At 37.0% G+C, this 18,750-nt stretch overlaps 3 protein-coding genes across 3 annotated transcripts; 1 reads left to right on the top strand and 2 right to left on the bottom strand.

Moving 5' to 3' along the window:
• The first annotated feature begins 10,570 nt into the window (after nucleotides 1–10,570).
• Nucleotides 10,571–14,639, top strand: BDBG_02738 (uncharacterized protein). The gene is made up of 3 exons (XM_031720932.1): nucleotides 10,571–11,566; nucleotides 11,640–11,888; nucleotides 11,952–14,639. Exons 2-3 carry the CDS (start codon nucleotides 11,764–11,766, stop codon nucleotides 14,086–14,088), a joined length of 2,262 nt encoding a protein of 753 aa, XP_031577281.1. The 5' UTR covers nucleotides 10,571–11,566; nucleotides 11,640–11,763; the 3' UTR covers nucleotides 14,089–14,639.
• Nucleotides 14,329–14,750, bottom strand: BDBG_16648 (uncharacterized protein; the record flags this gene model as incomplete). The annotated part of the gene is made up of 1 exon (XM_031724557.1): nucleotides 14,329–14,750. The coding sequence occupies one exon, from the start codon at nucleotides 14,748–14,750 to the stop codon at nucleotides 14,508–14,510; it is 243 nt and encodes an 80-aa protein (XP_031577280.1). The 3' UTR covers nucleotides 14,329–14,507.
• Nucleotides 14,751–17,472: 2,722 nt separating this feature from the next.
• Nucleotides 17,473–18,570, bottom strand: BDBG_02737 (uncharacterized protein; the record flags this gene model as incomplete). The annotated part of the gene is made up of 1 exon (XM_002626514.2): nucleotides 17,473–18,570. One exon carries the CDS (start codon nucleotides 18,568–18,570, stop codon nucleotides 17,473–17,475), a length of 1,098 nt encoding a protein of 365 aa, XP_002626560.1.
• Between the last annotated feature and the right edge of the window lie 180 nt (nucleotides 18,571–18,750).

Genomic DNA, 18,750 nt, shown 5'->3' with positions numbered 1-18,750 from the left:
ATGTTTGAAAACATCATTCTGATGTGATGAATGTGATGCTGTTGATTCTCATTTAATACTATATGAATTCATAACTGTGTGCATATGTGTGAATCAGAAAACATCATCAATATCAGTCTGTAGAAAAGCAGAGACTGTATATCTGAGATTACTTATGAATCTGAGTTACAACTCAAAGTATTGAACAGCCTCATTCTTGAACTTTAAAAAATATACTCAATAGTAGTGAGTTGTATTACAGATGATAAGTATTCAGTATTTGATTCTCTGATGAGACTCTAAGAGATAATCAGAGAGATCTTTCAATATATGTCTGTCATCTGTAAGATTAATATAAATCTTCTTAATAAGTTAAATAGATCTAGATATCAGTGTTTTCAAATAATCTTATATTATATCTGTCTTGACACATTTCTTATAAAAGAACTTAGTCTTAGAATCTTTAATTGTAACTTCAGTATGAGAATTCTTGATCATAGTAATTATAGTATCAGTGTGAATATGACTGAGATCACAGTGTCAGTTCAAAAGAGTCTTTGATGTTCTTATATTCTTGAGATCTGTATTTGAGACTGTAGAATTAATGTTATTAACAGTAGTAGCAGTGATCACAGAAAGATTAACTTTTCAGTTAAAATCATACTTATAAGATATTATTACAATATACTTGACTACTCTGTTCAGATAATTGAGATTCTTATTAAACTCTTACTCATTGATCTTATATATGTTATTCTGAGCAGTCTGAACTGTATGAAAAATAACACTGTTCAGAGCTCTGCAAATGAAAAATAAGAGAATAGTAAAAGATAATATAAATTGAAATCTCTGATCTTCAAGCTTTGTAAATGAGAGCAGATTAACTGTAATATTAGAAATATAGTGAACATTCTGTAAGTTAATATCATTACTCTCAATCTTCAAGATAACAGTCTTAATCTTCTTAATAAACTCAGTTTTCTCAGTCACAGAATTGACAGAGATATTATCATTGAAAGATTTGATATTTATAAAAGAATGAAGCTCATCTGTCATATTCAGACTTATACATATATTCAAATATCAAGATCTAGAGAATGATTTTTCAGTGACTGTGAAAGAGAAATAGAACTTAATCTTTATAATTACTGCATTTACTATTGATTGAGAACTTATTAAGTCATTCTTCTTCTCTTTCTTTTTATCATTCTTCTTATCATTCTTCTTTTTCTTTTTATCAGAGTGTAAGATGAAATATCTGTTAACAGTATATTTATATCTTCTACAGTGAGTGCACTTTTATACAGATATGCTTTTATTCTCATCTTTATTCTTATTCTTTTTCACAGTCACAGAATCAGTCTGAGACTGCTTTTTTTAGTGATAATCTTTTTAAATGTATGATTGATCAGTTACTTCATTAAATTATTAATATTAATATTGACAATGAGTTTCTGATCAGTAGAGAAAAACTTATCTAAATATATCTTGACAAACAGTCTTTGATAATCTTATAGATTGTTGAGAAAAAGATTATAATATACATTCTCAGTACTCTGACAGAGTGTAATATAACGGAACCGAAGCGGTGACTAGTCAGTGATGTCACATAGAGATAGTTGTTTTGAGAAGCTGTATAAGTGAGCTTGACTATCTTACTTAAATAGCAAGCTCATAGACTACAGAGTTATTGCAAGAATATTACAGATATAATACTTAGTATACTAAGAAGATTGTATAAGACACACAGTAACTCTTGTATATATTTCAGTTGAAGAAAAGAAATGAATCACTGACTTCTTTAATGAGAAGTCAGTATCTAGCTATTCTATATAGACAATGAATGAATACTCTTCTCTTATTTCATAAGTGAGAATAGTCAGAGTGATATCTCAGCAGTGTCTCATTATTAAGAAAGAGTAATCTGCTGATCTTGTATAGAAGCAGAGTTCTCATATTCATCAATTGAATCTTCTTATAATATATTTAAATAATGTCATAGAGTGATTAAAAACCAGTTCAGTCAGTCTGTAGAATGAATGAAATTATTCATATAAAAGTAATGAGTCATGTAGAACTGCAGCAGAGTCTTGATATAATCAGAAGTATAATAATACTCTTCTCTTTAAAAGCATAGTTTCTATACTCTCAAGATTACTGAATTAGAAATTATCTTTGATATATAGCAACAGTTGTTAATCAATTGACAGCACATGTACTGTGTGTGATATAAAGAAATAGATGAGTTTTTCTGCTAACTGTATAGATCTTTCTTTACTCATCTTTATTCAAATCAAACATATAATAAGTGAGTTTCTTATATATTAATTTGAGATGAGAAAAATGTAGTTAATAAGTAACTTACAGATCTCTCATTATATTTTATTCTATATATAAAATTCTCTGCAAAAGTGATGTATTTTAAAGACAAAGTTAATAGTAGTGATAGAATTTTTTGAAAAGATTTCTCTCTCTTATAAAACATTTTTCTTTCTCTCTCTCTCAATTGCAACAGTGAGTGTATGAGAGTATTATTCTTGAAGAATAATAAAGAGCTTATTCTGATATTTTCTAGTGAGTAAATGTCTTCATGATGTGGCTGCAGCCTCTGTGACTGTTAAGAAAGCCAGATTAAAGATAGAGACAGTGATATTAATGAGCTGCAGAAGTACTGCTCTCTTTATCATATCTTCTTCTTCTTCTGCATCTCTTACAGCTATGACAGAAGTTGCTGTGCCTTGCAGTGAGATATCATCTCTTCTGCTGACTAATGTATCTGTATTCAGTCTATTCTCTGCCTCTCTCATTGCTGTTGTGACATCACTCTCTCTCTCAGTTAATACAGTGGCATATGACCCCGTGTGATCATTCAGAGAGAAACTCAGGAAGAGCTTGATTTCAGAGACAGTGACTCTGAGAAGCTTAATCTGTAGTTTCTCTTTCACAGCATATCTGAGCCCTGCTTGAGATACTGCTGAGTTGAATTCACAGAGTTCTGTGATTTCTTTATCTTCTCTCTGTGAGAAGACTCTGATGCAGTCTCTGACTAACACTACTACTTGTCTGTACTGTGTTAAACAGCTGAAGAAGAGGGAAATCTTATACACTTATCTCTTCTCTTACTTCTGTTATTTCTGTTATATCTGTAATAACAACTTCTATCTCTCTGTAAGTATTATCTCACAGGAAGATATTATATCAGCTCTGATAAGAAGTCTAGATACTTAAGCAGTACAGAGTGAGAATCTCAGAGCTTCAAGTGTTAACAGATTCTGTCAAGACTGAAGAGATTTCTCTTGCTTATCTGTAAAAGAAGATGAAAGTGTGAGTCTCTGAGATGAAAAAACATCTCAGAATAACTGACTTTAAGAAGAGATCAGTCAGTATCACTGTTAAAAGTATCACAGAGATTAATCACTGATTGAAGAGAATCTCACTTCAATTGAAGTAGATGACTGAGATACTTTGTAAGTTGATAAGTTAATATTTTATATATTTCTTCTACTCTTCTGTGATACTGCAGTGCTAACTTCTCAGCAGATAAAGATGCTGATATCAGAGACTTCAACAGTAAAGAATGAGTTTGATAAGAGTGTAATTATTGATAAGTAGGCTCTGAGATTCTCTCTTTTTACTTTTTCAGCAAGCTGCAGCTCTATTAGATTAGCAGTGATCTACAAGTCAATTAATATTAATCTTTTTATTGATTTTAAATATCTCTTTCTTTTCTTATTAACTGCTTCAGGAATTTTATACTTATGTAGTCTTATTAAACTTTTAAAAACTCTTTGAGAGAAAATAGAAGAAGAGTGTTACAGAGCTTATAAGACACTGACTTATTACTGTGAGATTATCTCTAAAAAATTCTTTAAGAAAAACAAGAAGTCTTAAGCAGTGTTTCTTACTTAATATCTCTGATATATAATAGAGCAGTCTCTACTAGTTATCTCATAGATTGTAATCTCTTTCTCAGTATTTTTCAAATACTCAAGCAGTTCTTATAAACTCTCTGACAATAAATAATCTTCTTATTTAATAAGATATTGAAGCTTACTGTAATATGTTCACTTATTCAATATTTTCTTCATAAGATATTCAGTATCACTCTCAATCTTAATATCATTCAGCTGAGATGACTCTGTTTCAGAGTATTGCTTATAGAGCTTTAAATAGAAAATATGAAAAACAGAATGAATTGATTTCAATTCTGTGAGTAATTTCAACTCATATATCTGCTTACTCATCACTCTTGTTACTGAGAAAGATTCTAGTCACTGCTCACTGAGCTTTTTATATAATCTTATTATCTTGATATTCTTTACTGAAAGTAGTACTTAATCCTCTATCAAGAACTTCATTGAAAGATATTTTCAATTATAGTATTCTATCTATCACTTCTGAGCACAGCAGATGCTTTTCACTGTCTTCTTATGAATTTTATTTAAAAGTTTCAATCTCACTTTTACTTCTAGTACTAAGAGATACTCTGTTCTCTGTACCTGTCTGATATTCTGACTATCTATTCCTCTCTTTGAAATGTCATCCATGATGTCACTGAGTAATGAAGAATTATATTCATAATAAGTATAGAAAGAAGATATCTTTAAGATTACATTCTTTGCATTATTATATATGAATTCAGTAGTTAGAAGATGTTTGAGTCAATCATTCTAATAATATAAATAAAATACTTGAAGATGCTGTTCTAGTATTTGATTCTGATATTCAGTCTGATTATCAGTCTGTGAATGAAATGCAGTACTGAGAAAATATCTTATTATAAGATAATAGTAAAAAGCTGATCAGTATTTACTGATAAAGAGGAATTCTTAATCTGTTATCAATGATTTTAAAGTACTGTGATTATAAATAATGATATCTAAAAATAAATCAGTCAATTCAGAGGCTTTAATCTTTTTATAAGTAGAAATATATCTGATCATCTTTATAAAGCAGTCAATAATGATCAAAATTGAGTTATATTCTTTGACTCTTATTGACTTTAGCAGATTAACTATGAAATTCATTGATAGATTCTGTTATAAGTTCTTTGAAATAGATAGTAATATTAACTCACTGTATTACTTATACTGCAGAATCTTTATTCTTTAATAGATATTATAAGTCTCAATATACTCTTTGACATCTGTCTGAAGCTTATCTTAAGTATATTTATGTTTTAGAAGCTTCTCAGTCTTCTCTAATCTAAAGTGTCTTATATGAGAATTATTATGATGAATTCTTAATAACTTCTGACATATCACCCTGTTATAAGAGATGAAGACTGAATTATTCAGTAGTAGAAGTTCATATTCTTCTAGTTATCAGTGACTTAATTTCTTAGCAGTATCACTCTGCTCAGAGTCTGTCTCTTCTAAGTTTAAACTGAACTCTTTCTTCTTCAACTTCTGAATTCAAGCTGCAGTAGAGATATTCTTCTTCTGTAACTTATTAATAAATTTTAAAAGTAGTCAGATTGAAAGATTGTAGACTATTTCATTCTCTGCTAATTCAATGATTGTAAGATATAATATAAGAAGCTCATGATCTTCAGTATCAGTTCTCTGCAGAGACTCAGGTTCTCTTTTATCTTCTATACTGAGTCACACAGCTGCCTCTTCAGTGCTGTTTCTGAGCTTTAGAGAATCTTAATTCTCTGCAGCCAGCTTCTTCTGCAGTGATAATAGAGATTCTTTTATAGAATTCTTCTTCATATCAATAATATTATAATCAGACTGTTTAGATAATGCATCAGCAGAGTTAAGCTGACCTGAACAGTATCAGATATAGAAATTATACTCTGAAAGCAGCTCTGCTCACCTGGCTTAATGTTCTGTCAAGCTCTTTGTTATCAAGAAGTAATGCAGATTTGTATAATCAGTGAGAACTTGCACTGAGTACTTACTATTCTGAAGATAATGTCATCAGATCTTAAAGAATTCAACAATTGTTAATATCTTCTAATTATAAGTATCATATCTTCTCTGCATGAGTGATAACTTCTTGAAGAAGAAGATCACTGATCTTCATTTACAGTGTCTTATAGACTCTGTGAAAAAGTCTTCTTTCACAGATAATTCATTATCTATTTCTTTAGAGATGACTATTCTCTGATTCTTTTAATATTGAAAGGTCTTCAGTGTTAACTATGAAAAGATTTCACAGATCTCATTCTCAGATGTATCAGTCTCACACTGACTGAGTAAGTCAGAGTTAAAGTGATTCAGTATCATAGTATCTGTGAAAGCTTGTTTCAATTTCATAAATGCCTGTATAGTGTCTTGAGTGAGAATAAATAATTCTATTTTTCTGTCTTTCATACTTCTCTTTAACAGATCTGTAAGAGAGGCAGTTATCTGTGAATATGTATAGATGAATCATCTGTAGAAATTTGTAAATTCTAGAAACATCTGCATCTCACAGTATGTTCACAGTACTGATCAGTTCTCAATAACAGAGACTCAGCTTCTGTTCATTGAAATGTCATTCATCTTAATAATATAATCTAAGAAATCAATCTCCTGCATGTAGAACAAGCATTTTTTGATGTTTATATAGAGTTAATACTGTCTCAAGTGACTCAACACTTCTTGAACATGAATATTATGTTCTTTCTCTGATTTTGAGAAGATTAAAATGTTGTTCAGATATATTATACAGAAGATGTTGACAAGACCCTGCAGTATCTCATTTATATAGGTCTGAAAGATGGCTGAAGTATTACAAAGATTAAAAGATAAAACAAGATATTTAAAATTGCTATACTTAATATGAAAAGCTGTTTTTCAAATATTGTCTTTATTAACTCTGATTCTATGATAGACATTCTGTATATTAATCTTTGAGAATATTTTCACTTCAGATAATTAATTGATCATCTCATCAATCAATGATAATGAATAGTGATTCTTAACTGTTATCTTGTTAAGGCCTCTGTAGTCTATGCATAGACATAGTCTACTATTCTTCTTAAGTATAAAGAGTATAGACACTTCTGCTGAACTCTTTGATAAATATATTCAGTTCTTTGATTACACTTCTTCAAGATATTTGTGCAGAATATTTAACTTCTTTACAGACAAGTTATAAAGAGGTCTGTACAGCACTGTAATATCATCTTCAAGATGAATCTTATATCATATCTTGATATCAGGAAACTTCACTACTTCTCTTTTCAAAAAGACATTCTTAAAATCTGTAAAGAGATATTGTATATATCTGTCTTCAATGATAAATACTGCTGCTAATCTTGTAGTGAGAGTGATAGCTTCTTTATCTGTCTTTAAGTCTTAATCACCTGCTATGCAGTATATCAACTCAATCTTTTTCTCAAGATTCTTTTAATGAAACTCTTCAGATTTCTCTATTACTGTCTCTTCATCAGTGAGATAGTACTATCATATCTAAGTAACTCAGTTAATGAGAGAATTGTTTTCTCTCAATCACAGAAGATTTAGAATGACATTCTCATCTATAATATTAACTGTGTGAAGAAGTAGACTGCTCTTCTTAAAGATTTCTTCTAAGTCTGTGATCACACACTTCACTTAAATTATGTTAAAATAGTGATATTTTATTTCATCAGTAAATTTTATATGATCTGACAGATCTATCTTCTTTTAATTTTTTATTAAAGAAAAGAAATAGAATATAAAGTTGATATCTATTCTGAAGTTGAGTAGATATCTCACTGATATCTCTTCATTCAGAGTATATATTGTGATTGTAATATAAACTCAGAGATGTGAGAATTATCAATTCTTTTCTTTCTCTTCTTTATCTTTCACAGATATGTTTATCAGAAGAGAAGTTAACTTTGAGAAGATATCTTCTCAGTTTCTTCTCTTCTTCAGCTTCTTATAATTACTGATATAATGTTTATCAGCTTCACAGTTGAAACAGAGATCTTTGTTAAATCTTTTTTAATATTTCTTCATAGTGAGTGAAGAATTAGAATACTTGAAATTCTTCTTTACTTTCTCTGTATTGAAGTCATCACAGCACTGTTTAGATTCTATTATTAATTACTTAGAAGAGATCTTATTAGTCTTTTTCTCAGAGAATTGATTATTTAAATAGATTTAGAAAGCCAGGTTAACAAGCTCAGTATAATTAGTTAATAAACTCTGATATTATAATATTATTGTTCACATCTTATAAGTCAGCTTTATAAGATAAAGCTGTGTTTTTAATTGATTTAAATTATCAGTTAATTTCTCTCAATATTCTTCAAATCTTACATTGAAATTAAAAGAATTCTTATTATTTTATTAATATAATGAGTTGAACTGCTGTACTGCTGTGAAGCTATAATTATAATAATCTTCAATTTAATTCAGTAAAAAGTTTTTGAATTCTTTTCAAGTTATAATAGTATTGATACACTCAAGCTTTCTCTTCTTAATAACTCAAGTAGTTACAGAGATGTCTTCAAGAAGGTTGACAGTGTATATTACTTATATCTTATGAGTATTATACTAGCTCAGATTAAGGTGGAATTTCTATTTAAGAGTACAGATAAAGCTGTGAAATTCAGATAAGATATTTCTCTTATATCTCAGAGAATCTTTAATCTTAATCTCTCTATCTTTATAATAGATGTAGATGTGTAGAGACTGCAGTAGTAATAGAACAGTTGAAGAGCTTATGTTAAAATATACAGTGAGTTCAGAAATCTCAGATTTCTGCTGAGATAGAGATGTACACACTTTAGAAGATAATATAATGTTTCTCTCAGAGAGTGAGATTGAGTCAGTCTCAGTGTAAGTGCATGAGGTTATATCAGTCTGTTAGAGCTTGACTGATTCAAATGTATAATCAGATTGAGTGATTTGAATTGTAATATAATGAAACTGAAGCAGTGACTAGTCAGTGACATTATATAGAGATAGTTGTTTTAAGAAGCTGTATAAGTAAGCTTAACTATCTTGCTTAAATAGTGAGCTCATAGACTACAGGGTTATTGTGAGAATATCACAGATATAATACTTAGTATACTAAGAAGATTGTATAAGATACACAGTAACTCTTGTATATATTTCAGTTGAAAAAAAGAAACAAATCACTGACTTTTTTAATAAGAAGTCAGTATCTAGCTATTCTATATAGATAATGAGTGAATACTTTTCTCTCATTTCATAAGTAAGAATAGTCAGAGTGATATCTCAGCAGTATCTTATTATTAAGAAAGAGTAATCTGCTGATCTTGTATAGAAGTGAGGTTCTCATATTTATCAATTGAATCTTCTCATGATATATCTGAATGATGTCATAGAGCAGTTGAAAACCGGTTCAGTTAGCCTGTGAAATGAATGAAATTATTCACATGAAAGTGATGAGCTGTGTGAAACCACAGCAGGGCCTTGACGCGGTCAGAAGCGTGACACAGAGCTTTTTATAATAATAGCAGAAATATCTCTGAAAAGTAAGATAATCATTCTTCTTAACTTATAATTTTATCAATTTCTTAAAGATATTAACTCATTCTTCTATTAATGATATTATATATTTAATGTTAATCTTATCTCACAGAGCTACAGTATTGTCAGCTTTCAAGATTTTAATAGTGATTCAAACATTTTTAATAAGACTCAATAGTATACATTTATATAGAGACTTGAAATAAATTCTTTACTTCTCAGAGTTGATATAATATGTAAAAGAGAATTCTTATTAAGTTCTCAATAGAATATTAGTTTTATTAATAACTTTCATATCAGTTAATATATCAATATATCAGACTTTATAATTAGAGTTATTAAATGTAGTCACTGATTTAATATCTAGTATATATTTAACTTTCTTCTAATATTTCTATAACTTATTTCTTGTAGTGTCTCTTTGTACAGAGATAGATATAGTGAGATATTAAGTAATTTCAGTCATAGTTATCTGATTCTATAGTATTATCTGTATAAGATTTATAAGATTATTTACAGTGTAATAGATAGATTAATTCAGATTACTGTTAAAAGTCAGCATTCTGAGAGTGAGAAATAGTGAAGAATTTAATGAGTTGAAATAAACAGATTCTATAAATAAATATTAACTCTGCTTTTCTTTATTCTGAAGTTTCTTTATTATCTCATTATTAAATTTTATACTCTGATAAAAACTGATCTCAGTCTTATCTTACAAGTTAGAAGTCTTCTTATAGTGAGTGATTATTCTATCAATGAGTTATCTAGTGAAGTGTGTGATTCTAAGTCTTGAGCTGAACTCTGAAGTAACAGATATATTACTTATTAAAATAACTCTGCTTCTTCTAAATATAAAAAAAAAAAGTGATATTCTTCACAATGAAGAATATACTTTCTTAAAAAAATATAAAGTATATAAATCTGCTGATTAGCAGATTCAGAGAAAATGAAATATCTCTAATAAAGAGTGAGAGTCTTTTCAAAAAAGATAAACTATCTGTGTTAAAAAAATGTTGATACAATGTTTTAAAAAGAAAAACATGTCATCCAGGCTATAACCTGTAGAATAGTTGAAGATTGTGTATTGATAGATCTATCTACAAGAACATAATATAGTGGTGGGTCACGTGATCTAGTGGGATCGCTAACCGCAACGGCCGTAAGGGCCAACATTATCATCATCAGCTTACTACAATGCTTCTCTAATACTCGCTTATGCTGGCTCTCTTGGCTCGCACATTTGTTTTACTATAAATAGCTCTATCTTTTGTATGGAATTAGATATAATAGATAGTGTACGGATAATATAAGAAGCAGATCTTGATACACATAAGATTCATATGTCTCCAACATATTCATCCGTGACACCCATTCTGACAGAAATCCAGCTATGCGACCCTTGAACTTCTCAAAATCACCGATCAATTCCGCTGCGAATAATCCTGTGAGAGGTGAGATGTGGTGAGTACTTGGCATCGTCTCTATTGAGACAATGCGGTCAAGATGGGAGCGCCAGACCTACTTATGTTCTAGTCACACAAGGCTCAATAAATGTCCTAGTATGTCCATTTGTTCGTTCTTTAGTGGTAGATGATTGATATGTCATAGAACTTCGCGGAGGTTTTGCCTCACCCGACGTGTAAGAGGGGTGCGGGCGGGGGGAAGGGGGGGAAATCGTGGAATAAATCGCGGGGTGGAATATTAACGATAGGGTGCAACGGCCGCCCCACAGCGCAGGTAGGGTGGAGCAGATTGGTGGAGCTGGTCGGGCAGAACAATCAAGTTATTTACAGCCCCTGGATGATGTTGAGTCTTGTTGTCGTTAAACCTTTGAAGATAGTTACTCCTTTGTTCGTGGTTCTCCTTGCCCCACCATGGGGCAAGAGTCACATGCACACCACCTTTTCGCAGCGTTTTTTTGACAGCAGTTTCGATTTGGAAGCGTAAAAAACAAATCATTCGACATGCGCTTGGAAGATTGGCTGTTCCGTGAATATCCCGCCGATGCAAAAATCACACAATCTTTGCAATCCGTCATCACCAGGAAACATTTGTACAAAATACTGGCTGCTGGAGTGTGCTGGGGGGAGAGCCCTCGTTCTCGCCGTCTGCCAGGTAGTCTGGCTCTGGGATTGTGTATATTTCGCGGTGTAATCCAGTTTGACTTAGTACCATCCATCCTAGTCACAACCCATAATATTTCATTTTAATAGGTTAGACTAACCTAGCCTGTAAGTACAGTGATTACTAATACCTAGTTTAATCCTAAATATTTCGCTTCTCCCCACCGCTAGAGGATTCTCGCCTTTCTCTTAAATTCCTCGTACTCATTTCGCTTTTTGATATAAGTCTTTATCCCCCTCTAATGGCCGATAACAGTTCATCAGATTACGAGGCTCTCTACCGCAGAGCGGAAGCGGAACGAAGGCAGGCAGAAGAGCGAGCGGCACGGGAAGCAGAGTTGCGAAGGCAAGCGGAAGAATTGAGAAGGCAGGCAGAAGAGCGAGAGGCACAGGAAGCAGAGTTGCGAAGGCAAGCGGAAGAATTGAGAAGGCAGGCAGAAGAGCGAGAGGCAGAGGAAAAAGTGCGCAGCCAGCCGACAACACTCGGAGAGCTCATCAAAGGATGTCATGATTCATTCTCCCGGCCTTTGCAGGTTGGAACGCCATCCCGCTCCACGAAGGGGAGTATTCCATCACCCACTGGGAAATACTGTCCAACGAGCCTTCGCCTTTGGTCAAGCTGTCCGGTTCAACTGCAAGAAATTTATGATGCAGTTTCCACTTACCTGCAACCAGCTGGAAAAGACGCACCTCGGCTATTCACATCTCTTCTTGTGCTAAATGAACTTGGTCGGCGGTATTCTAGCCGAAAACTACGAAGTGAAAAGGATCTGGAACATTACGAGCGAACCGCTGTGGAAGATCATGTCCATGATATCATAGCCGAGCTATGCAAAATACCTGATGCCCGAGAGAGATTCCGGCTTGGAGATGGGATCCTGTTTGAAAATCATGAAAATATTCTACAGAAATCAGAAGAGTCAGAAGTACAGCTGCTTGATGAGTCCAGCACAAAACATCCCAAACCAGATTCATTCTGTATTCATCGGATCAACGATTCCACCAATACTTTGATTACGACAGTCGAGTATAAGCCGCCACACAAGCTCTCGGTTGAAAATCTCCGAGCGGGCCTTCGATCGATGAAGCTCTGGGAAGAGATTGTTCAGTCAGACACGATCCCCAAGAGTGATGAGCTGAACAAGGATGAAAAGCTGAGATATAATGCGGAACAGCTGACTTGCTCAGTTTTGGTTCAGGAGTATCATGTCATGATCCAAGCTGGACTGGAGTACTCCTACATAACTAATGGATTTGCTATCGTTCTTCTTCGTGTTCCATACAGCGACCCTAGTACACTCTATTACTATCTCTGTGAACCAAACATGGATGTGATTTCAGAAAATCCTGGGGTCTTTTATCAGTCAAAGACAGCTATTGCCAGAATATTATGTCTCTGTCTGATGTCCTTTCTCTCGGATATCCGTGACCAGAAGTGGCGGAATGCTGCAAGATCCCAGCTCCATATATGGAAGACAAGTTTTGACTTTACACCATCGCAAATCCCCGATGACGAGCTGCAACAAACTCCTCCAGGATCGGAATATGCAAGCTCGGAATATATGCCCTCTGAACATCTGCAATCATCTCCATTACAGCCCGGCCATCGACTTTCTACCCGATCTCAAACCACCTGTGCACCAATAGATACCTCTCCTTTGGGTGATCATATGGATTCTTCTGACTCCGACTCTAACCAAGCAGCGCACGGTCGGAAGCGGGGCTTCAGCCAAGTGATGTCCTCCCCACCCAGCCAGCATTCATCGGCGCGCCCAGCAGATCCTAGGCCATCGAGCGGCCAAAGCCAACACACGGCACGTTACTGTACGCAGCGATGCTTATTGAGTTTGCAACAAGAAGGTGAATTGGATCATCAATGCCCTAATGTTTCTCTCCACCGGCGAGGCCAGAATGATGATCGACATTGTATCAATGCAAGGAAGCTTGTGCAAATACTGAATGAACAGCTCAATCATGACCTTGATCATAACTGCACACCATTTGGGACTTGTGGATTGTATGGTGCACCCTTCAAGATCACTTGTGCTGCATATGGCTACACTCTTGTTGGAAAGGGAACAACAGCCGGGCTATGGAAAGTTGTCTCACGTGAAGCAGAAATATACCGGGTTCTTCAGAAAGCACAGGGTTCTGCTGTCCCTGTATTTCTGGGGACGATTGATTTGAAATTGTTCCTTTTCCTCCATGGTGCTGGGGACATCCGCCATATGCTTCTCATGGGTTGGGCGGGGGAGAGTATAGAGAACGTCAAAGACAAGGAAATGCTAAGTCGTGAGATTTCCAGGTCGAAGAAGGAAATCCGCATGCTGGGAGTGGTACATAAAGACCTGCGGTCTGCCAACATGTTATGGAATGATGAGCTGCGCCGGGTCCTGATCATAGACTTTCACCGGTCCGACATAGACAGGCGTCTGATGAAAAAGCGGGTTGGATCCCTGAAAAGGCCACTTCATCAGGTGGGCATGTCGAAACGACCCTGTAATAACAATGGCTTGACTGGGCGTATCTCTACGACAAGAGGGTCAGACGTCCAGAGTAGCGTCTGAGCAGAGTTGGAAACAGGCCCTTGAGAAACAGCCTGAAGGTGCTGTTGCCTTCTTGTCGACTTGTTCTTCCTTTTGCCTGTGGATTGAACTGTTCAAATATATTTTATTTCACCAGTCAATTTCGTATATTTTAATTTTACATCTAAGAATGAACTACACAGCTGGAAAGATCCGAATTTTAGGTCTAGAAGATATATGTATGATAACCCAGTAACAGCAGCTCGTACCATCAACCAGTAATAACAATTGGGTTTCAGCAAAAGTCACTTTGTCTTCCGCGTCGGATTTTTATCTCACGGACAGCCAAGGCAAGGAACCAACAATCTCAATAACTCGATGTCGATTCCCATTCATTTCATTCAATTATACTCATTCTCGACGTACCTTGGTGAATAGTCAGCAATAATGCTTGCCGACACTCAAATGCTACGTGCTACATCCCGATTTCCTTTCACAGAGGCCCGTAGATCAGCATCATATTGTTCTTTACTCTGTGTTTCTATTGACTCGAGTATCGTGGACATTTGCCCAAGTATTTCAATGATTTTGAGCACCTGGCTATGGATCTCCATGATTTTGTCTTGCTGAGACATATTGTCACTGCTTTTGACATCTGAGGAGGTTGACAAAAGTCTTCGCATGCTACAGTTGGCATTCGGCATGGTGGTGAATGCTTTAAAACATTCTATTTTAAAACATCCTATTGCACGTGAGAAGAGCGACGGGGATTCTGTTGAGATGCAAATGGAAATTCCAGTCAATGATCTATTACAGTTTAAGAATATATATATGGATATCCAGAATCGGGGAGGCTTTTTATACTTTTCTCCGGGGCTAGACAAAATAGACAAAACTGAAATGATTGAAAGAAAAACCAAAGTGAGAAACAAAGAAAAAAGGGGGAAGAGCAAACAAACAAACAAAGGAACACACACAAAGAAAATACTATATCATGACATAGGCCAGGTAGACCTTGAGCGGGAATGTGATAGGCAATATCAATAGAGCTCCTGAGCTGGAATGAAATCTGAGAAGCAAAAGAAGATCAAATGAAGGGAACAGAAGCAAACAAGAAAACAATCAAGACAGGCATAGTATGAAACAAATCAGGGCTGAAATTGATATTGACACATTATAACAGATGAAGATCCTGACCAATCGACTTTTCAATCCCGTGTCCACCGCCCCCTTTGCGATCTCCCATTGACCTGTCCCCTCGCGCGCGGATCCCAGGATTCACTACCTTTTCAGCCAGCCACTCCTAATCCGTGAAGAGAGACCGGCGTGGGATGCATCGGAAGTGGCCACTCCATCCCGCGGTAAAGGGAGATTTCCGTAAGTGGAGGGTATGTGTATAGCTGTGGCAGCCTCTTTGTAGCAGCTGTTGGGATATTCTTGCTCAACAGCATTCATGTTTTCTCACCCTCAACTTCAACTTTGACTTGCGAGTTGGCAGTGGGGTGTGATGCTTCAGCTTGGTGGACTACTGCACCTGCAGAGTTGCCTTGAATCTGCCCGGGAAGCACTTGATGATCTCATCCCATGACTTGCTGTCCTTCTTGAGTTTCTTCAGCAGCACATCATCCTCTGAGGTAAATGGCACATGTGTATCAGTCATGACAGATGGCTGCTCTTCACAACTGAGGCTTGACAGACTGTGTGCATTTGCTGACAGAAGTCAGTCAGTCTCCTCATGACAGAATGTTATAGTGTAGCACACTTTGAACCTGATCATGTAGCTTGAAAGAAAGCTGGAGACTGATATATCATCACCTGAGTGATTTGTCACTGCATCATCTGGTGAGACAGTGAACACTCTGGAAGAATCATCAGCTGAGTTTTTACTGTGCTTCATTGTTGGATTGCATTTCCCTGACTTATCATCTACCATAGCAGCTGGAGAGGGATCTCCCATGCAAGCAGCAAATGTGATGACAGACCTGGAGGACCGCCGCGTCTAGAGTTTCCGCCGCTTGCATGGCCGCCTGGCGACATGGTCATCATCATCACTTTCCTGATACTCCTCATCGTCGTCATCGTCATCACTGCTGCAGTCGCTGAAGTGATTGAAGTCACTGTTGTCACTGAGGTTGCTCCTGTTGCCTCGGCCCTCTCCCTTCTGGAGAGCGTCTGGCTGGGAAGGAATCTCGACTCAAACATCCATGCATTGCACTTGTCCCCGCCCCATCAGCCTGCATGCTTCTCCAGAGTGCTTTCCAGGGCTGACAGGAGTTTGAGGCTTCAATTTGGCTCCCGGGCTGGAAAGTGTATTCACAACCTCTCCGCCCGTGGCACTGGCGCGCACATTGAGATCAATAGTCCTTCTGAATTCATCATTGTTCAGAGGATTTTCTCCATCACTCTTCAAGTTCATGAGAATCAGTTGTTCTGCTGAAGGCAGTGTCAGAAGGCAGAGCTTCACAGACAAATCAACAGAAAGTTGCAGAAGCTGACTTACTCTGGCAGCCTACTGACCTCAGTAACTTTGCTAAACTGTACAGATGTTGGTCAGAGACACCTGCCAGGCCAGGCAGAGAACATGAGGCTTCTGGTTCACACTTGTCCAGCACTGGATCGCGATTGTGATCATGATCAGAGAGAGAAGAGATGGTTTTCTGAGCTGATGATCAGTCAGCCTTCTGTGAAGATCTATCACTTGAGGCTTCCCGGTGAGGCATGGTGTCTGGCGCGGTTGAGCCTGGAGAAAACATTGTATTTTCAATCAGCAGATGGCTCAGGAGATTTTCACTTGAATGAAGGGCGCCTACATTGAATCACACTGGCAGCACGGGCGCTGAATGGCTCAACATCATCTCAGTTGATGGAGCTGTGACTGCTCATGTTAACCATCTCCATGATGTCCAGATGTTCCAGCTCAGTATTGAACTTGTTCAACAGAGTGTTTGATGCTCAAACACTGATCTGGCTGTTCAGGCCACTTAGAGTATCTCTACAGAAGGGAAGAGAGGGCCAGGGAGATGAATGAGTGTTAAATAGTGGTTCAGAAATAATGAATTGTGCTGAGGGCATAGAAGTGAGCTGGGAAAGATGATGTTCACAAATAGAGGGTTTGATGGGGAGAGGCTGGAGAGGCTTGAGAGACTTGAAGAGAAGTGAGCAGTACAGGATGATGAAGTTCATATTCACAGCCATGATTATTAGAGAAGGGAAATCATAGCTGGTGAGTGTTAAACTTCACAGTGTATATGATTCATTCTCTCACATTCAAACAGACCGGGAAAGCAGGCCTCTTATATAGACTCTATGTACATTCTTTGCATCAGTGAAAGGGTGAAGAATTCAGTTTCAGCTATCCCAGCTACAAGCAGAGCAAGGACAAATTGTTGACACTGAAATCAAGTGATAGTTTCTCATCCTTTTCCCTCATCTTCTGCTCCTGCTCGAGGAATCATTCACACCCTGGGAGAAAAAAGCAAAGATAGAAAGCAAAGGAGTTCGCTGGTCAATTGTTCTCTGATGCGATTTTGCGCTATATGTATTCTTCATCAAAGCCACGTCAGCTGGGCAGTGGTGCCTCGCCACGGATCGAGGTAACTCTCCGGATACGGTTATCGGCCCCACGGCAAGGCAGACTTTGAAGTGTATGAGACGGCCGATTCGCGTGCAGGAAAAATTCGAATCTGCCTCTGGAGAAACTGTCAGAGAGAGCGCGGCCCTCACAAGATCTGCCCCTCTATCTCTGCATTCTTGATCCTTTTTTTTTTTTCTTTTCCCCGTCCCATGTACCAACCGTCGTTGCATGCAATGATCAGGAGCGGCTGAGTCGCGCAGGGATCTCGAAATTTGACTATCAGATTGAGAGCCACTGTTGCAGAAATTACCCGTCTTCTCTTGTGAATTCACCAGGTTTCTCTGGAAAGGCTGAAGATGCAAATCATTGCAAGATCCCCTTGGTCCGGACCAAACAAGTATCACAATTGTCACTGGGGTTGAAATGATTGAAAGGGGAAGAAGAAGGCGCAGCTCCATGTCACCGCGGAGATAGCTGCGACGGGGGCGACCTCCCTTACATTGGAAAGGCCCTTCAATCATCTCTCTCCGATTCACCGAGTTGCTGGGATGGTGGTGGGAGTGGTGAGAATGGTGAGATCTAGAATGAACAAGGCTTCCATATGCAGGAAACCCGGCCGAGGTGCATACGCACCGGGTGCCACATAAGACGGGCCTGACGCTCACTGCCTGCGTCCGTTGGGGTGAGGGATTTTTGCCATTGACAGCTGGCCCAAGTGAGGGGAATGAAACACACGGCGATCCTTCGCGAACTAAGCACAGAGGTGGAGCAAGCATGCAAGGCGCTTTTTTTCCATCATGGGTTGCAGTTTGAGCACAGGGAGAAAACGCGTCGCAGAAGCGGGGTTGAAGGACGTTGTTCTCAGACAGGTAATTTCCGGTACAGAGGTGCAGCTCATTTGGATTCTCCTGTGGCTGACAGAGGGAAAAAGAAACCCACGCAGTACACATGGCTGGTCGGAGGAGAGGGAGGTCTCAAAGGTCTCAAGGCACCTCTTCCCAGTGATTTTCGTGAGAAGGGACATGAGGTGAAACGGACGGTAAACGGGCCTCACAGTGCAGGTGCCTGGCTGCCGGTCTGCTGGCACATCCGCCAGCAAGAATCAGCACAGCATGGCAGGTCCCTCCATG

Source organism: Blastomyces gilchristii (assembly GCF_000003855.2).
Source record: "Blastomyces gilchristii SLH14081 genomic scaffold supercont1.4, whole genome shotgun sequence".
Lineage (NCBI taxonomy): Eukaryota > Fungi > Ascomycota > Eurotiomycetes > Onygenales > Ajellomycetaceae > Blastomyces > Blastomyces gilchristii.
The sequence above is the reverse complement of the archived record's forward strand: the minus strand, read 5'-3'. Positions and strand labels throughout refer to the sequence as shown.

What these genes read in the sequence shown, in the direction of transcription:
- BDBG_02738 (XM_031720932.1), top strand. Translation starts at nt 11,764, where the DNA reads ATGGCCGATAACAGTTCATCAGATTACGAGGCTCTCTACCGCAGAGCG. An exon ending in CAAGCGGAAGAATTGAGAAG is followed by an intron (nt 11,889 to 11,951) that starts GCAGGCAGAAGA and finishes AGAATTGAGAAG; the next exon opens with GCAGGCAGAAGAGCGAGAGG.